We start from the raw sequence: 18,871 nt of genomic DNA, 5'->3' as shown, positions 1-18,871 counted from the left end.
CATTTCAGTAGCCATTTCTGCATTAGAATTACCAGATTTGCAAAGCACATTTTTAAGAGTAAAGGTATTATTTATATATTAACATAAATAAAAAAAACTTTTTGATCATATAAATGAATCAAATATACTTTCTGATATTCTATATTCTTCTTTAGAAATTACAGAAAATGTTTGTGTCATATAAATATGACTCCAGGTATGACCTTTCATTTCAGCTCACTTATCATAAAGCGATTTAACCTAAACTTTGTTATCTAACTTCTTTAGATGTCAGTTTCTAACTTTGTAAAATCAGGGAGATGGAGTGGCCTTTGGAAGCTGGGTATCCAGTGACTCTATGAGAAAGCTCTCATACTTTTCTTGCTTTTTCATGATTTTTCTCAGACAAATTTATATGGGGGAAGAGCTTTCCAGAAGCTGGTATAAAGGTGGATTTTTCTCAGACAGGAACTATTCAAATGGGGCTGGATGCCTGTGGGAATTAGGAGGCTGGAAGCTTTTGCTAGCAGCCCAGCCTCAGGTTCTGCAAAGCCTCAGGCATCTGTAAAGCCTTTCAAGAGTAACCTGGTCACTGTGTCTGGTTCCCTTTCCCCAGGTTGGCTCACTATCATGAATCAGATAGCTTGATCCTAAGATGTGGCATCTCCTTTTCCAAACCTTAGTCTCTCCAGGTGGACTTGTTCATGATTTGAGCACCTTCTGCTTTCCGTCTCTGTCCAAACTTCCTGCTTATTGGTTGTGCTTTCCTCCAATGGTGATACCTGTAGGTGGGGACCACAGCCTGCGGATGAGCTACTGATCTCCTCCTGGTCCTCTGGATTAGCATGCAGCTAATCTGTTTGAGATCTGCTTTAAATTCAAGACTCATTATGACTGCATCCTCTTTCATACAAGCAATGACGCCTCAGATGTCATGTTGAACAGTTATTCTTTTCCATGAGCCCTGGCATGACATTTCTGCTCTCTTTGATCATATTTGGTTTAGAAGGTACAGTTACTGGGTCCCTGGTACCATCTAGTGGCCATCTCTAGGATGTGCTCATGTGAAACAATTTCTCGTGGACCACGTAAACTACATAATGCGAATTGAGTTGAATGTGTTAATTAAAAAAAAAAGATTTTTCTGAATATTCCTGGCCTTGTATCAATGAGCATTTATATTTTCAAGTCCCACACAAGGTATTGTGTATGGAAACATTTCCCCCAAATATTTACATGAGTTTGTATGTTGTGATGTTTGTTATATAGCTATTGTAAAAAATAAGTATGTAGACTATGGTATTTTCTTCCATTCTGATATCCACTTGTTTTTCTTTCAGTGCACACCATTCTCCATGTAGATGGGGACTGGAAACTACACAACTGTGACAGAGTTCATTATTTTGGGGTTAACAGAAAGTACTACAGTTTGTGCCATTTTATTTATTGTGTTTCTAGGAATCTATGTTGTCACCTTAATGGGCAATATCAGCATAATCATGTTAATCAGAAGCAGCCCCCAGCTTCACACCCCAATGTACCTTGTCCTCTGCCACTTGGCCTTTGTGGACATCGGGTACTCCTCATCAGTCACACCTGTCATGCTCATGGGCTTCCTAGGGGAGGGCACCTCTATCCATGTTGCTGGTTGTGTCACCCAACTCTGTTCCGTGGTCACCTTTGGGACAGCCGAGTGCTTCCTGCTGGCTGCCATGGCCTATGACCGCTATGTGGCCATCTGCTTGCCCCTGCTGTACTCCACCCATGTGTCCCCCAGAGTCTGTATCCTCTTAGTGGGGATGTCCTACCTAGGTGGATGTGTGAACACTTGGACATTTACTGGCTGTTTATTAAGTCTGTCCTTCTGTGGACCGAATAAAGTAAATCACTTTTTCTGTGATTATTCACCACTTTTGGAGCTTTCTTGTTCTCATGATTTTACTTCTGAAGTCATTCCAGCCATCTTTTCTGGCTCCATCATTGTAGTCACTGTATTTATCATTGGTCTCTCTTACGTTTACATCATTTCCTCAGTCCTGAAGATGCGATCCACCGAGGGGCGCCACAAAGCCTTCTCCACCTGCACATCCCACCTCACAGCGGTCACTCTGTTCTTTGGCACCATCACATTCATTTATGTGATGCCCAAGTCCAGCTACTCAACTGAACAAAACAAAGTGGTATCTTTGTTTTACACAGTGGTGATCCCCATGTTGAACCCCCTTATCTACAGTTTGAGGAACAAGGAGGTTAAAGAGGCCATGAGAAAATTAATGGCTAGAACACATTGGTGGTCCTAAAGTAATCTGATTTTTAAGAATAAACACTATTGTAATAAAAGCCTCTCCTGAAGACGAATAAATAATGTACTAAGTAAATTTCAGTGTGTTTTCATAGTATGCTAGGCCCATAAATTTTATCACATTAGTCTCAAGAAAATTTTCAGGGTGAAAAAATAAACATGCACTACTAAGATAGGAGCATTTAGCCAAAAAAAAAAAAGCTTAATTTTTACTTCACCCACCATTTCTGACATCTATAAGTACAAATATTTTCTTTTTTTTACTAATAGACTTTATTTTTTTTAGAGCAGTTTCAGGTTCACAGCAGAAATGAGCAGAATATACAGAGAGTTAGCACATAGCCCTTCCCACCCACACATATATATTCCGCTACCCTCAACATCTCTCATCAGTGTGGCATATTTGGTAAAATCGATGAACCAATATGGGTACATTATTATCAACCAAATTCCATAGTTTACCTTAGGGTTCACTCTTGATGTTGTACATTCTATGGACTTTGACAAATGCATAATGATATGTAGCCACCACTATGGTATCATACAGAATAATTTCATTGCCCTAAAAATCCCTTGTGCTCCATCTATTAAGTACAAATATTTTCAGATCAGTTCTGTGCTCTTTGAATGCAGTCTTTGAAAATAACTGCTGGAAGCATCTGAAACTCCTTGAATGGGAAATAAAGAATAGCATTGCCACCCGTGATCTTGTCACCTGAAAGAGATGGTGCCCATGATGTACAGATAATCTAAGGGCTGAAATCAGTGATGCTGGTGGCTCTAACACTTCTGTTGCTTTGTGATTGGAAACTGAGCAACAGAGTTCCTCACACAATGCCTCTGCAGGTGAGCCTCATCAAGCCAACCCAGAGGCTATCTGAAAGCTCCATCTAGCCTAGCTTTTCCCTTTCAGGGATCTATTCCACTAAATACGTACAACAGTTTTCAATAGAAAGACTCTGGGGGCTAACTGGCATGACCTGGCTCCTTTCTAGATGAAGGTGTTCTTGAAGGTGTCTCAATCCTGTCAAATGTGTGCTGCCTACTTGTGTAACGTATGTTAAACCACTTCTTTCCCCCCTAGTTCTATTACCTCTGATACTGACATTCTCAGATTCCTTGCACATAATTTCACTGGAATTTCTGTAATAGCCCTGAAAATGCTCTCTTTAAACCAGATGGTATCACTTATGAAATTTAAAATTATTTGTATTCTTACAGACCTCTTTGTGTTTCTTCTCCCAGTTTTTTTTTCTATGTGGATATTTTGTAATAAAAAAGGGATAATATTTTTAGGAACCTTGTTTTTCCTTTAATAAAAAATATAAACATTAGATTAATCTTAATACAAGTTATATCATGTGATCTTTCTATTCAGTCATCAGCAATGATTCCACTACTCACATTAAGTCCAGGGTAAGATTAGCTTCTTGGCAGTGTGAGATGTGTCTCCTTTTTGTCCCCATTTTTAAACAACAAATAAGGTAGCCATACATGAACAAAAGTGCCTCAGAGGGACTTGTGGGATCCAAAACCATACTCCAAGGGATCCAGGAGGAGTTTTGCCCACCTGTGTGTCTGGTAATAGGCAGAAAGACCTCAGTATGGGCCTCAAAACCAGCAGGAGCCAGTGAACCTGCGCCAGTCCCTCTTGGCCATGGTGGAGAGTGCTGACTTGGGAAGAAACCTATGAACAAGAGAGACTTCGCAGAAATCCAGCCTTTTACAAGGGGCGATTCCAGCATGCTGTTGGAACATAATAATAAAAATAAAAATAAAAACAAAAACATGAGCTTGGATGCAGTGAAGACTGTAACTTTGCCAGTGCCAATCTTTCCCCAAGGCAACACAGTCATCATGATCTGAAGGCAGATATTCTGGGTCATCAGGATGGGATAGTGCAGTGGTTGGGAATGGCAGCATAACGATCATAGGACATGGTAGCCAGGATGAAGCAGTTGTTGGCTCAAAAGCCAAAAAAGGAAAAAAAAGTCCTTTTTTTTCAGGAGAGAAATGGTCCTACTCTCTGACAGCAAGTCCACCAATATGTGTGAGATAATTACCATAGTGATACAGATTTCTGGAAAGGACAGACCACAGAGCAAATAGTGCTTGGGGTTGTGAAGGTTATAACTGAGACTGATGGCTACCACTATGGACAATTAATAACATAGAGAATAGAAAAAAATAGGGAAAGTGATTGAAAACAAAAGCTAGTTCTTTGAAAAGATCAACAAAACTGACAGATCTATAACCAGATTGACCAAGAAGAGAAGAGAGAAGAATGGCAAAATTATGGAGAGAGTAAAAAGATCAGTGGTTGTCAGAGGTTGTAGAGGTCGGATTGGGGATGAATAGGAATATCACAGGAGATTTTTAGGACATTAAAAATACTCTTTATGACAGTGTAATGATGGCTACATGTCATCATACATTTGTCCAAACCCGTAGAATGTACAACATCAAGTGTGAATCTTAAGGTAAACTATGGACTTTGGGTGACTATGATATGACATTGTAGGTTCATTTTTGGTAACAAATGTACCACTCTTGTGGGAGATGTTGATAACGTTGGAGGCTATTCATGTGTAGGGCCTTAGGGGATATGGGAAATCTCTGTACCTTCCTTCCAATTTGCAGGGAACCTAAACTTGCTCTAAGGAAGTAAAGTCTTTTTAAAAAAAGAGAGAGAAAGAGAGAGAGAGACAAGATTCAAATAGCTAGAATTGGAAATGAAAGAGATGACATTACTATCATCTTACTGAAATAAAAAGATTAGAACGCAGTACTGTGAAAAATAGTATGCCAATCCATCAAATAACTTAGATGAAATGACAAATTCTTAGAAGCTATCAAAACTGACTTTTGCAAATGGAGATACTGGAGATTGAACCCAGGGCCTCATGCATACTAAGCACACGCTCTACCACTGAGCTATTCCCATCCCTAGGAGCTTTTGATCGCTGATTCAATTTTGTTACTAGTTATTGTTCTTTTCAGATATTATGTTTCTTCCTGATTCACTCTTGGAAGATTGTATGTTTCTAGCAATTTTTCATTTCTTCTAGGTTGTCCATTTTGGGTGTATAAATGTAGTATTCTGTTACGATTTTGTTTCTGTAACATTGGTTGTAACTCCTCCTTTTTCATTTTCAATTTTATCTATTTGGGCCCTCTTTTGTTCTTAATGAGTCTGGCTAAAGTTTTATCAATTTAGTTCATCTTTTCAGAGAACCAACTCTTAGTTTCATTGATACTTTTCTAATTTTTTTGGTCCCTATTTTATTTAGTTCCAATCTGATATTTATTGTTTCCTTCCTTCTACCTGCTTTGAGCTTTGTTTCTTCTGCTTTTTCTGATTTCTCTAGGCAGAAGGTTAGGTTGTTTATTTGAGATTTTTCTCTTTTCCCGAGGTATACCTGTATCACTCTGAACTTCCTTATTAGAACTGTATTTGCTGTGTCCCATAGATTTTGGAAAGTTGTGTTTCTGTTTTCAGTCACTGCAAGGTATTTTTTGATATGCTTTTTGATTTCTTCATTGACCCATTGGTTTTTCAGTAGCATGTTATTTAGCCTCCATTTGTTTGTGTTTTTTTGCAGTTGTGTTAGTTGATTTCTAATCTCATAATGTTGTGGTTGGAAAAGATGCTTGACATGATTTCAATCTTCTAAAATTTATGAAGACTTGTTTTGTAGACTAGCATGGGATCTATCCTGGAGAAAGTTCCAAGTGCATTTGAAAAGAATGCTCTTTTTGGTTGGACTGTTCTGTAGGAAAATCTATTAAGCTTAGTCCTTAAGTTGATATAGTAAAGTGAGAACCAATATTTAGCTCTGAGACAATTTATTATATTATAGTTCCAATAATTACCAAATGCAAGTGCACCAACAACTAGATAAAAACAGCAGAAAACCCTTAATCACTTGAGAACTGACAAAACCCTTAAAGATGAGTTATATTTGTGGAGGTGAACTGCTCAATAGTCACTTGAGAATGCTATAATGACCCTTGGTGTTTTTGAATTCACATTTGAATCTCTAGAATCTTCAGAGATTTATCCTCAAAGGCAAACAATAACGAGACAGCATGGCTGTTATATTACAACAATGACTTTGAACTTATTACTGTAAGACGAATGAATTCTCATTTCAAGAGGTAAGATCTTTGGCTTTTGTGTTCATCAGTTGTACTGATTTTCAATAACCATTTGAAAACAACTTTTTTCTAAAGTTATACCTATACTTACAAGCCAAAGTGGAGAAACAGGGCAGACGCTATCCGGCAGTCAGCTAGCAAGTAACTTTAGCTGAATTAACCTAATTTTCTATAGCCTACCTAGTGTATAAAGAGCCATACTTCAAGTTACCTGGATTCTTCATTTTTCCACTCATAAGACCAGAAATTCACATGTTTTTAAATGATATTTAAACTTGGTACTCAGCCAATAAGTGTTATAAAATTCACTAGCCTTAAGATGCTTTGGAGACATAATGTTTGTAAATATCTTGGAAAGACTTCCTTTGTGTATTGTTCCGAAAGCTTAAGCTTACATGAAACCAGAGATTCGGGGAAAAGTTGAGAATGTAAAGCCAGAAAACTTGGAGATAAATTTCAACCTGGCAACTTGCTGGGTGAACCTGGGTAACTTCTTAACTTTTTAAGCTGGAACTTTATTCAGCTGTATATTATGTAGAAACCAATATCATTTTGTGGTATAGTATACCAATTTGAAAACATTATTACGTTAGGAAATAGATTTGTTTGAATGAATGTAGTCTAATTATGTCTTGATATTAAACATATAACACTTTGCACAGTAATTAGATTGATATTTCAAACTAATTGAGAAAACAATGATAAATTATAAATGTTAAATAAATGTAATACATTTATAATAGCTGATTTTATTCATAACCTTATTTTGAAATTCCTTCTGTTTCTTTTTATCCTTTTAAGAAAATTGTATGTCTCTTTTTAAAAACATGGTCTTGTTTTACTGATAGAAATTGTACACTTCGTGATGAACGAGGCACCTCTTTTATACATTATCTGTCAGAAGGTAGAATGATAATTTGTTATCCACCCATTTCCAAGAGATTTGATTTCATCATAGTATAATCTAATTTCATTTATAGCACAGTTACTAAAGGAATGGACTGCATTCAGACTACCTGAGATTCACATCTTGATTCTACCACTTCCTATGCCAAAGTCAGTTTCATCATCTATAAATGAGATAAAAATACTTAATACTATTTCATATAAATTAAAATACAACTGTATACATATAATTCTTAATTCAAGGCCTGTCATTAAGTAAATATTCAATGTTAGCTATTACTCAGTCTCCATTACATAATCTTTTATTTATACCTTTAAAGTTTTTGTTATACTGACCATTCTAATTATTCTCATAAATCTTATTTTTAATTTTTAGCTTCAATGACTCTTTAAGTACATTTGATACACATATAATATAAATAGAAAAAAGATATACATTATTTGAAGCAGGTTTTCCAGTATTACTGCTGAAAATAATTTTTTAAAATACAGAATACTTATTATATATATGAATGAAATTTTCTACTCTAAAATATATATAAATATATATAAAGTATAAAAAATTAGTCCAAACCTAGCTCGAATATTTATAATATCTTCTATGTGTGTTAACAAAAAAGAAACAATCAAATTTAAAATTTCTTTAATGTAATGTCTCATCACAGGTTAACTTTAGTAGGAGCTACATTATTTCATGGATTCCCTGGGAGATGGGAACCACACTGCAGTGACAGAGTTCATTTTACTGGGCTTAACAAATGACCCAGTCCTTCGAATCATCCTCTACATGATCATCCTATGTATCTACCTGGTGACCATATCTGGCAATCTCAGCACAATCATTCTTATCAGAATCTCTTCTCAGCTCCACCATCCTATGTACTTTTTCCTGAGCCACTTGGCCTTTGCTGACATGGGCTATTCATCTTCTGTCACACCCAATATGCTTGTAAACTTCCTGGTGGAGACAAATACCATCTCCTATCATGGATGTGCCATTCAGCTTGGTTCAGTCGTTTTCTTTGGGTCAACTGAGTTCTTCCTTCTGGCTGCCATGGCATATGATCGCTTCGTGGCAATCTGCAACCCACTGCTTTATTCCACCAAAATGTCCACACAAGTCTGTGTTCAGTTACTTGCAGCGTCTTATGTAGGTGGCTTTCTCAATGCTTGCTCTTTTACTATTTGCTTCTATTCTTTACTCTTCTGTGGACCAAATCGAGTCAATCATTTTTTCTGTGATTTTGCTCCTTTGGTTGAACTCTCCTGTTCTGACATCAGTGTCCCTGCAGTTGTCCCCTCATTTACATCTGGCTTCGTCACTGTGGTCACACTGTTTGTCATAGCCATCTCCTACATCTACATCCTCATCACCGTCCTGAAGATGCGCTCCACCAAGGGGTACCACAAAGCCTTCTCCACCTGCATGTCCCACCTCACAGTGGTCACTCTATTTTATGGGACCATTATATTTATTTATATGATGCCCAAGTCCAGCTTCTCAACTGACCAGAACAAGGCAGTGTCTGTGTTGTACATGGTGGTGATCCCCATGTTGAATCCCCTGATTTACAGTCTGAGGAACAGTGAGATTAAGGGGGCCCTGAAGAGAGCACTTTGTTAAAAACTTCTAACGTCTCACTCTGTGCATCCAGTCTCCGAGTTATTTGATCTTTACAATCATTACTCTGAACTCTTTCTTGGGTAAATTGCTTAACCTTGCCTCAGTTAGTTCTTCTGGAGTTTTATCTTATTCCTTCGTCTGAAACATATTCCTCTGCTGCCTCATTTTGTCTGAGTTGCTATTTATATTTTTATGTATGTGGTAATAAGTTAGTTTTGTTTCTTGACCTTGGAGCAGTGGCCCTCTGTAGGGGGCATCCTCTGTGTCCCAGCAGTGTGCTCCCGTCTCATCACCCAAGCCATATGCTCTAAGGGTTCCCCCTAAGAGGGCCGCATGGGTCATTCTGTTGTGATGGGCTATGTGGGTGATCTGGTAGCTTTGGTCGGCCCCTAGCCTAGTTGGTTATGTGGATGCTACTGGCTGCAGTTTAGAGGGGGATGGTTAGTAGTGAAATCCTAGGGAACCCTGGGGCTACTGCTGGTTCACTGGTGGGTGGAGTCAGAGTCCCAGAGATTGTGGGTCTGCTGCCCACTCACTGGCTGGTGAAGCCAGATCCTTAGTGCCAGAAAAATGGTAGGCAGGGCTGGTTCCTGGCAGAGCTGCAGGGCCCAGGGATCCCAGAGCTCATTTCCGATCATTGCAGTGGGGGGAGTTCCTGACATAGTTGGGCATGGAGTCCCGGGTGTCCCGATGGTTGCACTGGCCTGCTAGTGGGCAGGGCCAGGGCCCAGCTGGTCCCAGCATAGGGTCCGGCTTGCTGTTGGTGGGCTCAGTCCCGCGAGATTTCTGCTTCTAGTGTCGACACCGGGGAGGGTGAGGCGGGTCTAGAGGCTTGTGCAGGCTTCCTGGAGGGAAGAGCCGGTGCCTGCCCACTGGTGAGTGGAGCCGGGTCCTGGCCCTCTGGTGGCCCTCAGGGCCGTGTGTAGGGAGAGGCCCTGGAGGGTGGGCTCTGGAAGCCTGCAGGCTGCCTGTCCGGGTGCGGTGGGGCTGAGTGCCGAGTTGGGCGCTTGGCCTGCGGCGTCTCAGCGCCGCACCTGGGGGCTGCGGGGCGGGACCGGGAAGGTTTTCAAAATGGCGCCGCCAAGCCGGACGCCAGCACCAGCGCCCTCGCAGCACGGGTAGCTCCCGGGGAAGCTGCCGCCAGTGTCCCGGCCCCAGGGTGAGCCTCAGCTGAACCCCCCGCCTCTCCGGGAGTCTCTCCAAGACCGGCAGGTAGGTCTGGCCCAGGCTCCTATCAAATTACTGCTTTTGCCCTCCAGCCCTGTTTGCGCGTGGGATTTGGTGTGCGCCCATTAGCAGTGAAGTCTCTGTTTCTCTGGGTCTTGTGGGGCTCCTGCCGTTAAGTCCCGCTGGCCTTCAAAGCCAAATGCTCTGGGGGTTCGTCTTCCCAGTGCCGGACCCCCGGGTTGGGGAGCCTGACGCAGGGCTCAGAACTCACACCTGTGGGAAAACGTCTGCAAGATACTTATTCTCCAGGTTGTGCGTCACCCACCTGGGGGGATGGGGTTTGCTTATATCTCGAGTTCACCCTTGGTACCTGGCTTGTTGTGGTTGCTTCTTTTCTGGTATGTTCCAGTCTTTTTAATCTATGGTTGTTATGCAGTTAGTTGTGACTTTGGTGTGCTCGTGAGAGTAAGTGATCTCAGGGTTTTTCTACTCCACCATCTTGGCTGTGCTCCCTAATCTTGCAATGACCTTTGAAATCGGCTCTTGTTTTTCTGAGAAGACTGCTTGTCTTTTCCTTTGTGCTTGATCTAGTTTCACTTGCTCACTGAGGGCCACATGCAGAGGCCTCGTACCTGGCCCTTCAGACCAGAGTTCCTGGTGCGAAATGGCTGCGCCAACACCTCTGCGTGATGGTGAAGAGAGGGCTTGCTAGAAAAATAATTTATTAATTAATTTGTAACTTTTCTCTGTATTTGATATAATGATATGCCATAAAATAATAAAAGGACGAAGAGTGTCTGTGGTCAAAATATATTGATCTATATGTCATCAGCCAATGTGGAGCCTTTTAGTAAAGGTAGGGGGTAGATTGATATCAAACAGTAAATCAGAGACCTATAGTGAGTTACCATTAAATAATGAAATTTAATTTTTGATTAGTAACACAAATTGGTTAACATGAAAAAATAATCTGCAGAAAAAAGTTTATTTGTATCTTTTCATAAGTTGTACTCTGCTGTAAGTTAAGGTTATTGTACCTCCAAATCTTTAAGACTGTGTCCATTTCAACAGCAGCTTTTCCTGGAATGAGTATGATAGTTACAGTTGTGATTGAGTGCGTTCTAGGGGGAAATGACCAAGTGGAGCCGGATAGTAAAATGACTGGAGACGTTCCTCTTGCATGGTTATCTGTGGGCGATGGGCTTTTTGGAACCATAAATGCTGTGTTCCTAATCTGGTCCAGCCTACTTATGAGAGACTTCTAAAAGGAACAGAATGAGGTGCCCCTGACCAAACCAACTATGAATTCTTCTGCCAGGTCAAAACAGCTGACTTCTCTGTGAAAACAAGCAGGATTCCTGAACTCCTAGGGACTGAGTAAACAAGCTCTTTAAGTGATTTGTTCACGGTCAGACGCACATCCTGTTAAGGAAGCTTGAGGGAGCCAGACTGTGTTTCCCTGTGAAGTTTAATTTACCTCTATATACTGATGACTACATGACTACTGTGTTTATTTCTCTTTCCTTGTCCTCTAAATAGTACTTCCAACAAAAATATTTTTGTCTATTGAATCTCAAGCACAAATTGTCTAAAACTAAAGTAATTATCTCCTTCCACCCCTAACTTGCTCCCCTCCAATGTTCCATATCCCAATAAGGGGCACCATCTTTCAATCAGCATACTGATTAGAAACTTGAGGGTAATTTATTTTTCTCCCTCCACATGACTGCATGAGTGTCAGTCTTGTACATTCTGAGTCCAAGATTTTTGTCCCATGTCTCTTCATTTTCATTGTCAGCACTTTTATTTCCAGCTACCACCTTATCCATTTATTTTTCAAAAGTACTCCTGTAATAGCTAATTTTATGTGTCGGCTTGGCAATTTACACATTTATTTTACAGTTGTACTCTGGTAATAGCTATTTTTATGTGTCAGCTTGGCTAGGCTACAGTGACCAGTTGTTTGGTCAAACATCAGTCTAGACATTGCTGGGAAGGTATTTTTAAGATGTGAACATTTAAATCATTAGACTTTGAATAAAGCAGATTACTGTCCATAATGTGGGTGGCCCTCATCCAAACAAGTTGAAAGGCTTAAGAGAAAAAAACTTAAGCCTCCTGAAAAAGAGGAATTCTGTCCCTAGGCTTCCTTTGGATTCAAGACTGTGACATCAGTTCTTACTGGAATTTCCAATCTCCTGGACTGACCTGTGGGTTTTGGAGTTGCCAGCTCCCATAATTGTGTGAGCCAGTTCCCTTAAAAGAACAGCAAAAACAACAAGATCATAGTGGTTCTGTGTCTCTGGAGAATCCTAGCTGATACAACTCTAACCAGCTTTCCCCTCCTCTCGTGCTGTCGTCTTAAAACTCATTCCCCATATACCAACTATGGCATAAATCTAAATAGATTAGTTCCTTTGTTAATATCCCCCAAAAACGTTGAATAAAGGCCAAAATTCTTAATATGGCTTATAAAATCCTGAACGTGGCTCCTGTTTTATTTCTGTCTCTCAGCACTCTTCCCTCATTTTCCAAACTCCCAAACTCTAGGTATCCTGGTCTTCTTTTAAAATCTTCAGTATATGCATATTCTTTGCTACCTCAGGACCCTCTTACAGGCAGGACCTCTACCTGAATGCTTTTTCCCATCACCTGGATAATACCTACTTATGTTATAGGTACCAGCCTAAACCTCGTTTCCCAAAGTCTTGGAATCCTTCTTGAGTCTCCAGACCAAATTAAGTACACCTGTTATCCCCTGTAGACCACTGCATATTTTTTTTCAGAATGCTCAGTGCACTTGCAGCTACAGATTCAGTATTTAGTTTCTCCAAATGCTGGAAGCTTCATACATGTACCTTGAATGTCTTTCTTTCTCATTGTGTCTGATTTTTACACTGTTCCTGGAACACAGGGCACATAAATGTATATTTGAAATGTATGAATGAGAAATTAACAAGTAGATGAATGAAGTTTTTGGTCTAGCATGAACCACTGACTTGGCTGCCTGTGAATCTGCTGCATGTCAACATGATTCAAGTGATTGAATGTTTGTGTCAGATCCTGCTAACACCTGTGACAGACTTTTACACAAACCCATGCTCTCCACAATTACACCTCTGCCTTGACACTGTTTAACTCAGATTAGCAACTAGAATCTTAGCCTAGTTTAGTGAAAGCTATGTAATCACCCTTTGCTGAATAATGTCTCCCTTATGTCTTTGCATAGTTGCAGAGCTAGCAGATGTAGAAGTCAAATGTTAGTAAGAGTAGAAGGAGCAGTAGAAGTGTTTGCAATAGGAGCTAGCAATGTGGGATTGTTTACACCTTCCAGCTACTGTTTACAGTGATTCACAAGTAGTGACCCAATCAATCTGCAGAATAATCCTAAAAGGTTTTATTTTTATTCATATTTTATAGAAGATGTAACTGAAGCACGTAAAGGTTAAGCAAAAGCTCAAGGTCACAAATATACTCTTAGTACTCTGACTTCTTTTAAGGTATATACCCTTTGTGGAGGGGGTGGAATGAGGGGACCTTTGGGATACTTCACTAGAGGATTTTCATTTGTCTGTGACATATTTCATTCTAGCCACCCCTTTCCGTTTTTTTTTTTTAATGTATTTTTATTGACGTACAATCAGTTTACAATGCTGTGTCAGTTTCTGGTGTACAGCACAATACTTCAGTCACATAGGAACATACATACATTCATTCTCATATTCTTCTTCACCATAGGTTATAAGATTTTAAATATGGTCCCCTGTGCTATACATTATAAACTTGTTTATCTATTTTATGTATATTAGTTTGTATCTGCAAATTTTGAACTTGCAATTTATCCCTCCCCCACACCAGGTAACCATCAGTTTGTTTTCTATGTCTGTGAGTCTGTTTCTGTTTTGTAAATAAGTTCATTCTAGCCAACCCCTTCTGTTCAAAGTAATTATGCAGACATCTACACCTGGATATGTCAGGCAAACCAGTATTAGACCAACTTTCTATGAAAATAAGAAGCTGGAAAAATATTGTTAAATGTTTGAAGGCATAGACTTCTGGTTTCATTGAAGATGAAGTTGCTCTACTCCCCTCAGGCCCTCCCTATTATTATTAAAAACACCCCTAGATACAACAACAAACAAACGTAAGAAAGTTCTAAAAAGGACAGAGAAGAAGGCAGACTCCAGGGACACTGGACTTGAGGAAATCACATAGTGGTGAGTCCTTGCATTTTCTCATTGCGTCCCCATATCCTGGATGGGATGCTGCACAAGCCTTCAACTCAGAACCACCAAGAGACACAGACCAAAAGAAGTCTGTTCCTCCTAGCCAAAACACTGGGAAAAGGGTGGCCTTCACGGAACAGAAAACCTTTGGCAGTATCAGTCCTACTCCAGACAAACACTAATGGACAAACCATACCTGTCTCCCACCCCAGGACTCATTTGGGCCAGGCAGGGAGCTATTCTTTACCACACCCATCTTTTGATTCCCCTGCCAGGGTATTGTCAGTGGGAAGGGGAAACAGGGCAGTGGGGGAGCTGAACTTCCATCTCACTCATCTGCAAGGAGGCAGTGGGAGACTCAGCACTCCATTTTTGCCAATAGTGTTAGTAGGGCTCAGCAGGAAGCTGAACATACACACCCACCTTGTAGTTGCAGTGACAGGGGGATGTCCTCTTAAAAAAGACTGAGACTGATCCAGAGTCTCATAGTATAATATTGTAAATGTTTCTGATGCAGTAAAAATCACCATCATACCTAGAACTGGAAAGATCACACTTTAATGAGAAAAGACAGAATATGCCCACACCAAGATGAAAAGGACATTGACATTATCTGACAAGAATTTTACGGCAGCTATCAAACAAATGCTTCAATAAGCAACCATTAATATTTTTGACACAAATTTTAAAAAAAATTTAAAGAAACATAATTAGGAAAACAACCAAGGGAAATTTCCAGATTTGAAAAATACAATCAGTGAAGTTAAAAATCTGGCTGGATGAGCTCAATAGTAACATGGAGATGACAGAGGGTAGGATTAGTGAACTTGAAAGATGAGTAGAAATGCCTGATCTAAACAAAGAGAAAATGGATTTAAAAAAAAAAACAGAGCTACATGAATCTGTGAGACAATAAAAATTAGATAACATTCATATTTTGGGAGTCTCAGAAAAAAGGAGAAAGGAGACTGAATAAGTATTTTAAAAAATCATGACTGAAAACTTCCAAAATTTGGTGAAATGCATAGAGCTACAGATTCAGGAAGCTGAGTTAATCTCAAACAGGATAGAGCCAAAGGGATCCATATTAAGACATATCATAATTAAAGTTTTGAAAATTAAAATCAAAAAGAAGTCTTGAGATCACTCAGAGAGAAAGGACTTATTACTCACAGAGGGAAAAGCAATATGAAAGAAAACAAATTTCTCACCTAAAACCATGAAGGCCAGAGGAAGTGGCATAATATTTTCCAAGTACTAAAAGCAAAGAATTTTCAAATGTAAGTTCTACATCTGGCAAAAGTACCCTTCAGAAATGAAGGATAAATAAAGACATTTCAGTTGAAGGAAAGCTATGAGAATTTGTTCCTAACAAAACTACCTTTGGGTAACGGCTAAAGACATTCTCTAAACAGAAAGTAAATGATAATAAAAAGACCTGGAACCTCAATATTTAAAAAATACATAGAAAAGAATGAAAATGAAAAGTAACTTATGAAAACATATGAGATTCAGGTAAAGAAGTGCTGAGAGGAAAATTTGCAGCATTAACTGCTTACATTACTGAAGAGGAATGGTCCTAGAAAATATAATCTTGAAAGAGAAGAATAAAGTGGTAGGAATCACTCTACTGATACTGACTTAAGTAGCTGTAGTCATCAGGACACTGTGGTACTGATGAAAGAATAGATACATAGATAATGAAACTGACTAGAAAACCTAGAGAAAGACCTAAAAGTATGCCCAACTGATTTTTTAAAAAGGTGCAGAAGGAATCTAATGACAGAAGGAAAGCTTTTCAATAAAGAGTTCTGGAGCAATTGGATATCCATGGAGGGCGGAAACCACCTCAACCTAAAAATCACACCTTATACAAGAATTTACTCAAAATAGATCATGGAGTTCAATGTAAAATGTAGAACTATAAAATGTAAACCTTTAGAGAAAAAATAGAAATATTCAAGATATAGGACTAGTCAACTGCAGTCCGTAAACAGAAAGATTCGTCCAACTGCTATTATGAAAATACTGTGTTCTGAAATGTGTTTTAATTTATTGCATGCTCATATGTATATATGTATACATACATGCATACACACTAACATATGTTTTAAAATATTTAGAATTGTATCCTGTTTGTACTGGGAAAATGGTGATGCCAAGACATATCAGGTGACTTGATAATACTTTAAATGCTTTGTACACAAAGTGATGATTTTTATCAAAAGTACTCCACTTTTTCCACTTTCATTTTCCAGCAATCTGTAATTTTTAAATGTTCAGGGTCCTTTTATTTACCATCTGAGGGATGAACCTGTGTGTACTGTCTAGTACCTTCCTTAAGGCAATCTGCATTTCTTTGTTTCTTAGACTGTAAACAATGGGATTAAGCAGAGGTGTCAGCACTGTGTAGGTCACAGCCCTCAGCATATCTTCACGGAATGAGTCACTGTCCTTGGGCCTCAAATAGATAAAACCAGCAAATCCGTAGTGCATGCACACCACAGTGAGGTGGGAGGAGCAAGTTGAGAAAGCCTTATACCTCCCTTTGGCAGAAGGCATCTTTATAACTATGGACCCAATGAAGACATAGGAAATCATAATTAAGATAAAACTGCCCACCAACACAAAGGCAGAGAGCATAAATATAGCCATTTCGTGATAGGGCGTATAGTCACAAGCCAGGCAGACCACAGGCAAGATGTCACAAAAAAAGTGCTGGATGATGTTGGAGTCACAGAAAGACAAGTTGAATACTATGAGGGCAATACACAGTGACACCACAATCCCAGTGACACAGGAGGCCGTCATCAGCTGAAAGCAGATCTTCCGGGTCATCAGGACAGGGTAGTGCAGCGGGTTGTGAATAGCAGTGTAACGGTCATAGGACATGGCAGCCATGATGAAGCAGTTGTTGCCTCCCAAGCCAAAGAAGAAGAACATCTGTGTGGCACACTCAGGAAGAGAGATGGTCTTACTGTCTGATAGCAAGTCCACTAACATGCGGGGTATGATTACCACAGTGGTACAGGTTTCTGAAAAAGCCAGGCCACAGAGGAAAAAGTACATGGGGGTGTGCAGGTGGCGAGTGAGCTTGATGGCCACCATTATGGACACATTTGCAGCAAGAATGGTTGCATGGGAGAAGAAAATCATCACAAAGAGGAGACTCTGCAGGTATGGGAAACTGGAAAATCCCCACAGAAGGAAGGTGCTCACTGCAGTGTGATTGCCCATCCTCCTGGTGCATGTGGCAACTTTCTTCCAAAGGTGCAGGGTTCCTGAAGTTAGGACTCTGAGATGGTTATAAAATATCCTTATGTACCAATGTCACCAAGACTTTTAAGACCTGAGCTTCAAGAAACCTCTTCAGAGGAGAGCCTAAGAAAATGATGCTAAGTGCACTTGACTGAAGTCAAGTTCAGTAATCAGAGTGAGAAGAATGATTCTGGTATGAAAATCTATATAAATGACATACAGTCGGCCCAAATATCTCCTTGGATTATACTTACAGAAGCATTCTTATTTCTCTCTTTTCCAATCAGTATCTGCATGTAAGAGGGAAACATGAATAAATTTGCTTTGTTCTCACCCACTGGATTTTGTGATGCTACATTTTTCAAATCCTCTTTGAGATAAAATGGCAACCTGGTACTCAGGGGTGCTTCATAAACTACTGACTGAATGAATAAAATAATCCTATCACTTAAATCACTTAAAGTGAATATAACATTTTTTTAAAAAAAAATTAGGCAGATCAGTGAAATTCTCCAGAAGAACTTTGATGTTTCCTTCAGCAAAATCCTCTTTTTATCAGTGTTTCACCCTGCAGTGGCTCCAAAAGTAGTAACTGTGGCCATGACCTGACCACAAAAATGAATTTAACATGTTGTAACTTCTACTGGGTTTTATCCATAGTAATAATTAAAGCTTGAGACTTAAAATACCATTAGTTCTTAATACATATCAATAATTGTAAGTTCTTAATAATTTCTCATTAAAGGTCTTTTTCCGGTTGCCTAATGTATTAATGGACTAGCCTCGAGTCAAGATAATTTTGAAGTTTACTGTCTTGTTTAGAATTGCATGTTCTGGTCATAATGTTCTAATCAGATTTTGGATTTTTTTTAGCAAAACCTCCAGGACATTTTGTAGCAGGTGTACTTGTTACGTGGTTTGCTTTGAAGTGCAGATCTGAATGGAATAAACCCAAATTCCTTGAATCAATTTTGTAAATTATATTTCTATTTCAATTATTCATTAATCATCCAATCCTGTAAGAGATGAGGGCAGAAAAAAATGACATGAAGACAATCCATGGAATTTTGATTTTAACTTCAGTCATTGTTAAATGTGCAGGGAAAGAAAAATAGTAATGAATCAGTGGTGGAAAGTGAAAGTTTGTGCAAGAGAAAGAGAAACACTGCTGGAAATTATTCTGTAGGACTAACAAACATATTGTGACTTGAAGGGTTACTGGTTTCTCTTTGCATTGTAATTATGGGCAAG

The 18,871-nt window shown here is 39.3% G+C and overlaps 4 protein-coding genes across 8 annotated transcripts in view; 3 read left to right on the top strand and 1 right to left on the bottom strand.

Moving 5' to 3' along the window:
- Positions 1-1,340: 1,340 nt before the first annotated feature.
- Positions 1,341-2,279, top strand: LOC102542453 (olfactory receptor 5P80). Its single transcript, XM_015238400.2, has one exon. It carries the CDS (start codon positions 1,341-1,343, stop codon positions 2,277-2,279), a length of 939 nt encoding a protein of 312 aa, XP_015093886.2.
- Positions 2,280-8,039: 5,760 nt separating this feature from the next.
- Positions 8,040-8,969, top strand: LOC102542368 (olfactory receptor 5P6-like). The gene has a single exon (XM_015238399.2). It carries the CDS (start codon positions 8,040-8,042, stop codon positions 8,967-8,969), a length of 930 nt encoding a protein of 309 aa, XP_015093885.2.
- A 767-nt stretch (positions 8,970-9,736) lies between these two features.
- The window catches only part of OVCH2 (ovochymase 2), a 127,616-nt gene continuing 118,481 nt past the window's right edge, over positions 9,737-18,871 (top strand). For 4 of the 5 annotated variants that reach the window (XM_072970785.1, XM_072970786.1, XM_072970782.1 and 1 more), the window contains exon 1: positions 9,737-10,181. The gene's annotated coding sequence lies outside the window, so the exon portion shown is untranslated. The remainder of the gene's footprint in view (positions 10,182-18,871) is intronic. The other variant, XM_072970783.1, reaches the window with a different exon arrangement.
- LOC107033444 (olfactory receptor 10K1-like) lies at positions 10,309-17,599 on the bottom strand. Its single transcript, XM_072970718.1, has 3 exons — positions 16,661-17,599; positions 10,769-10,844; positions 10,309-10,409 (listed from the first exon to the last, which is right to left on the bottom strand). Exons 1-3 carry the CDS (start codon positions 17,597-17,599, stop codon positions 10,309-10,311), a joined length of 1,116 nt encoding a protein of 371 aa, XP_072826819.1.

The sequence above is a fragment of the Vicugna pacos genome, chromosome 10, assembly GCF_048564905.1.
Source record: "Vicugna pacos chromosome 10, VicPac4, whole genome shotgun sequence".
NCBI lineage: Eukaryota > Metazoa > Chordata > Mammalia > Artiodactyla > Camelidae > Vicugna > Vicugna pacos.
Note: the sequence above shows the minus strand (reverse complement) of the source record. Positions and strands in the feature narration are given on the sequence as shown.

Excerpts from the sequence above, each read along its gene's own strand:
- LOC102542453 (XM_015238400.2), top strand. The coding sequence starts at position 1,341 with ATGGGGACTGGAAACTACACAACTGTGACAGAGTTCATTATTTTGGGG.
- LOC102542368 (XM_015238399.2), top strand. The coding sequence starts at position 8,040 with ATGGATTCCCTGGGAGATGGGAACCACACTGCAGTGACAGAGTTCATT.
- LOC107033444 (XM_072970718.1), bottom strand. The coding sequence starts at position 17,599 with ATGGGCAATCACACTGCAGTGAGCACCTTCCTTCTGTGGGGATTTTCC. Across the intron at positions 10,845-16,660 it reads ACAGGTTCATCCCTCAGATG|CAAGCCCTCTCTTCACCATC; the intron begins GTAAATAAAAGG and ends TTATTTTTCTAG. Across the intron at positions 10,410-10,768 it reads ACTCTGGTCTGAAGGGCCAG|GTGTGAGTTCTGAGCCCTGC; the intron begins GTACGAGGCCTC and ends GTTTTCCCACAG.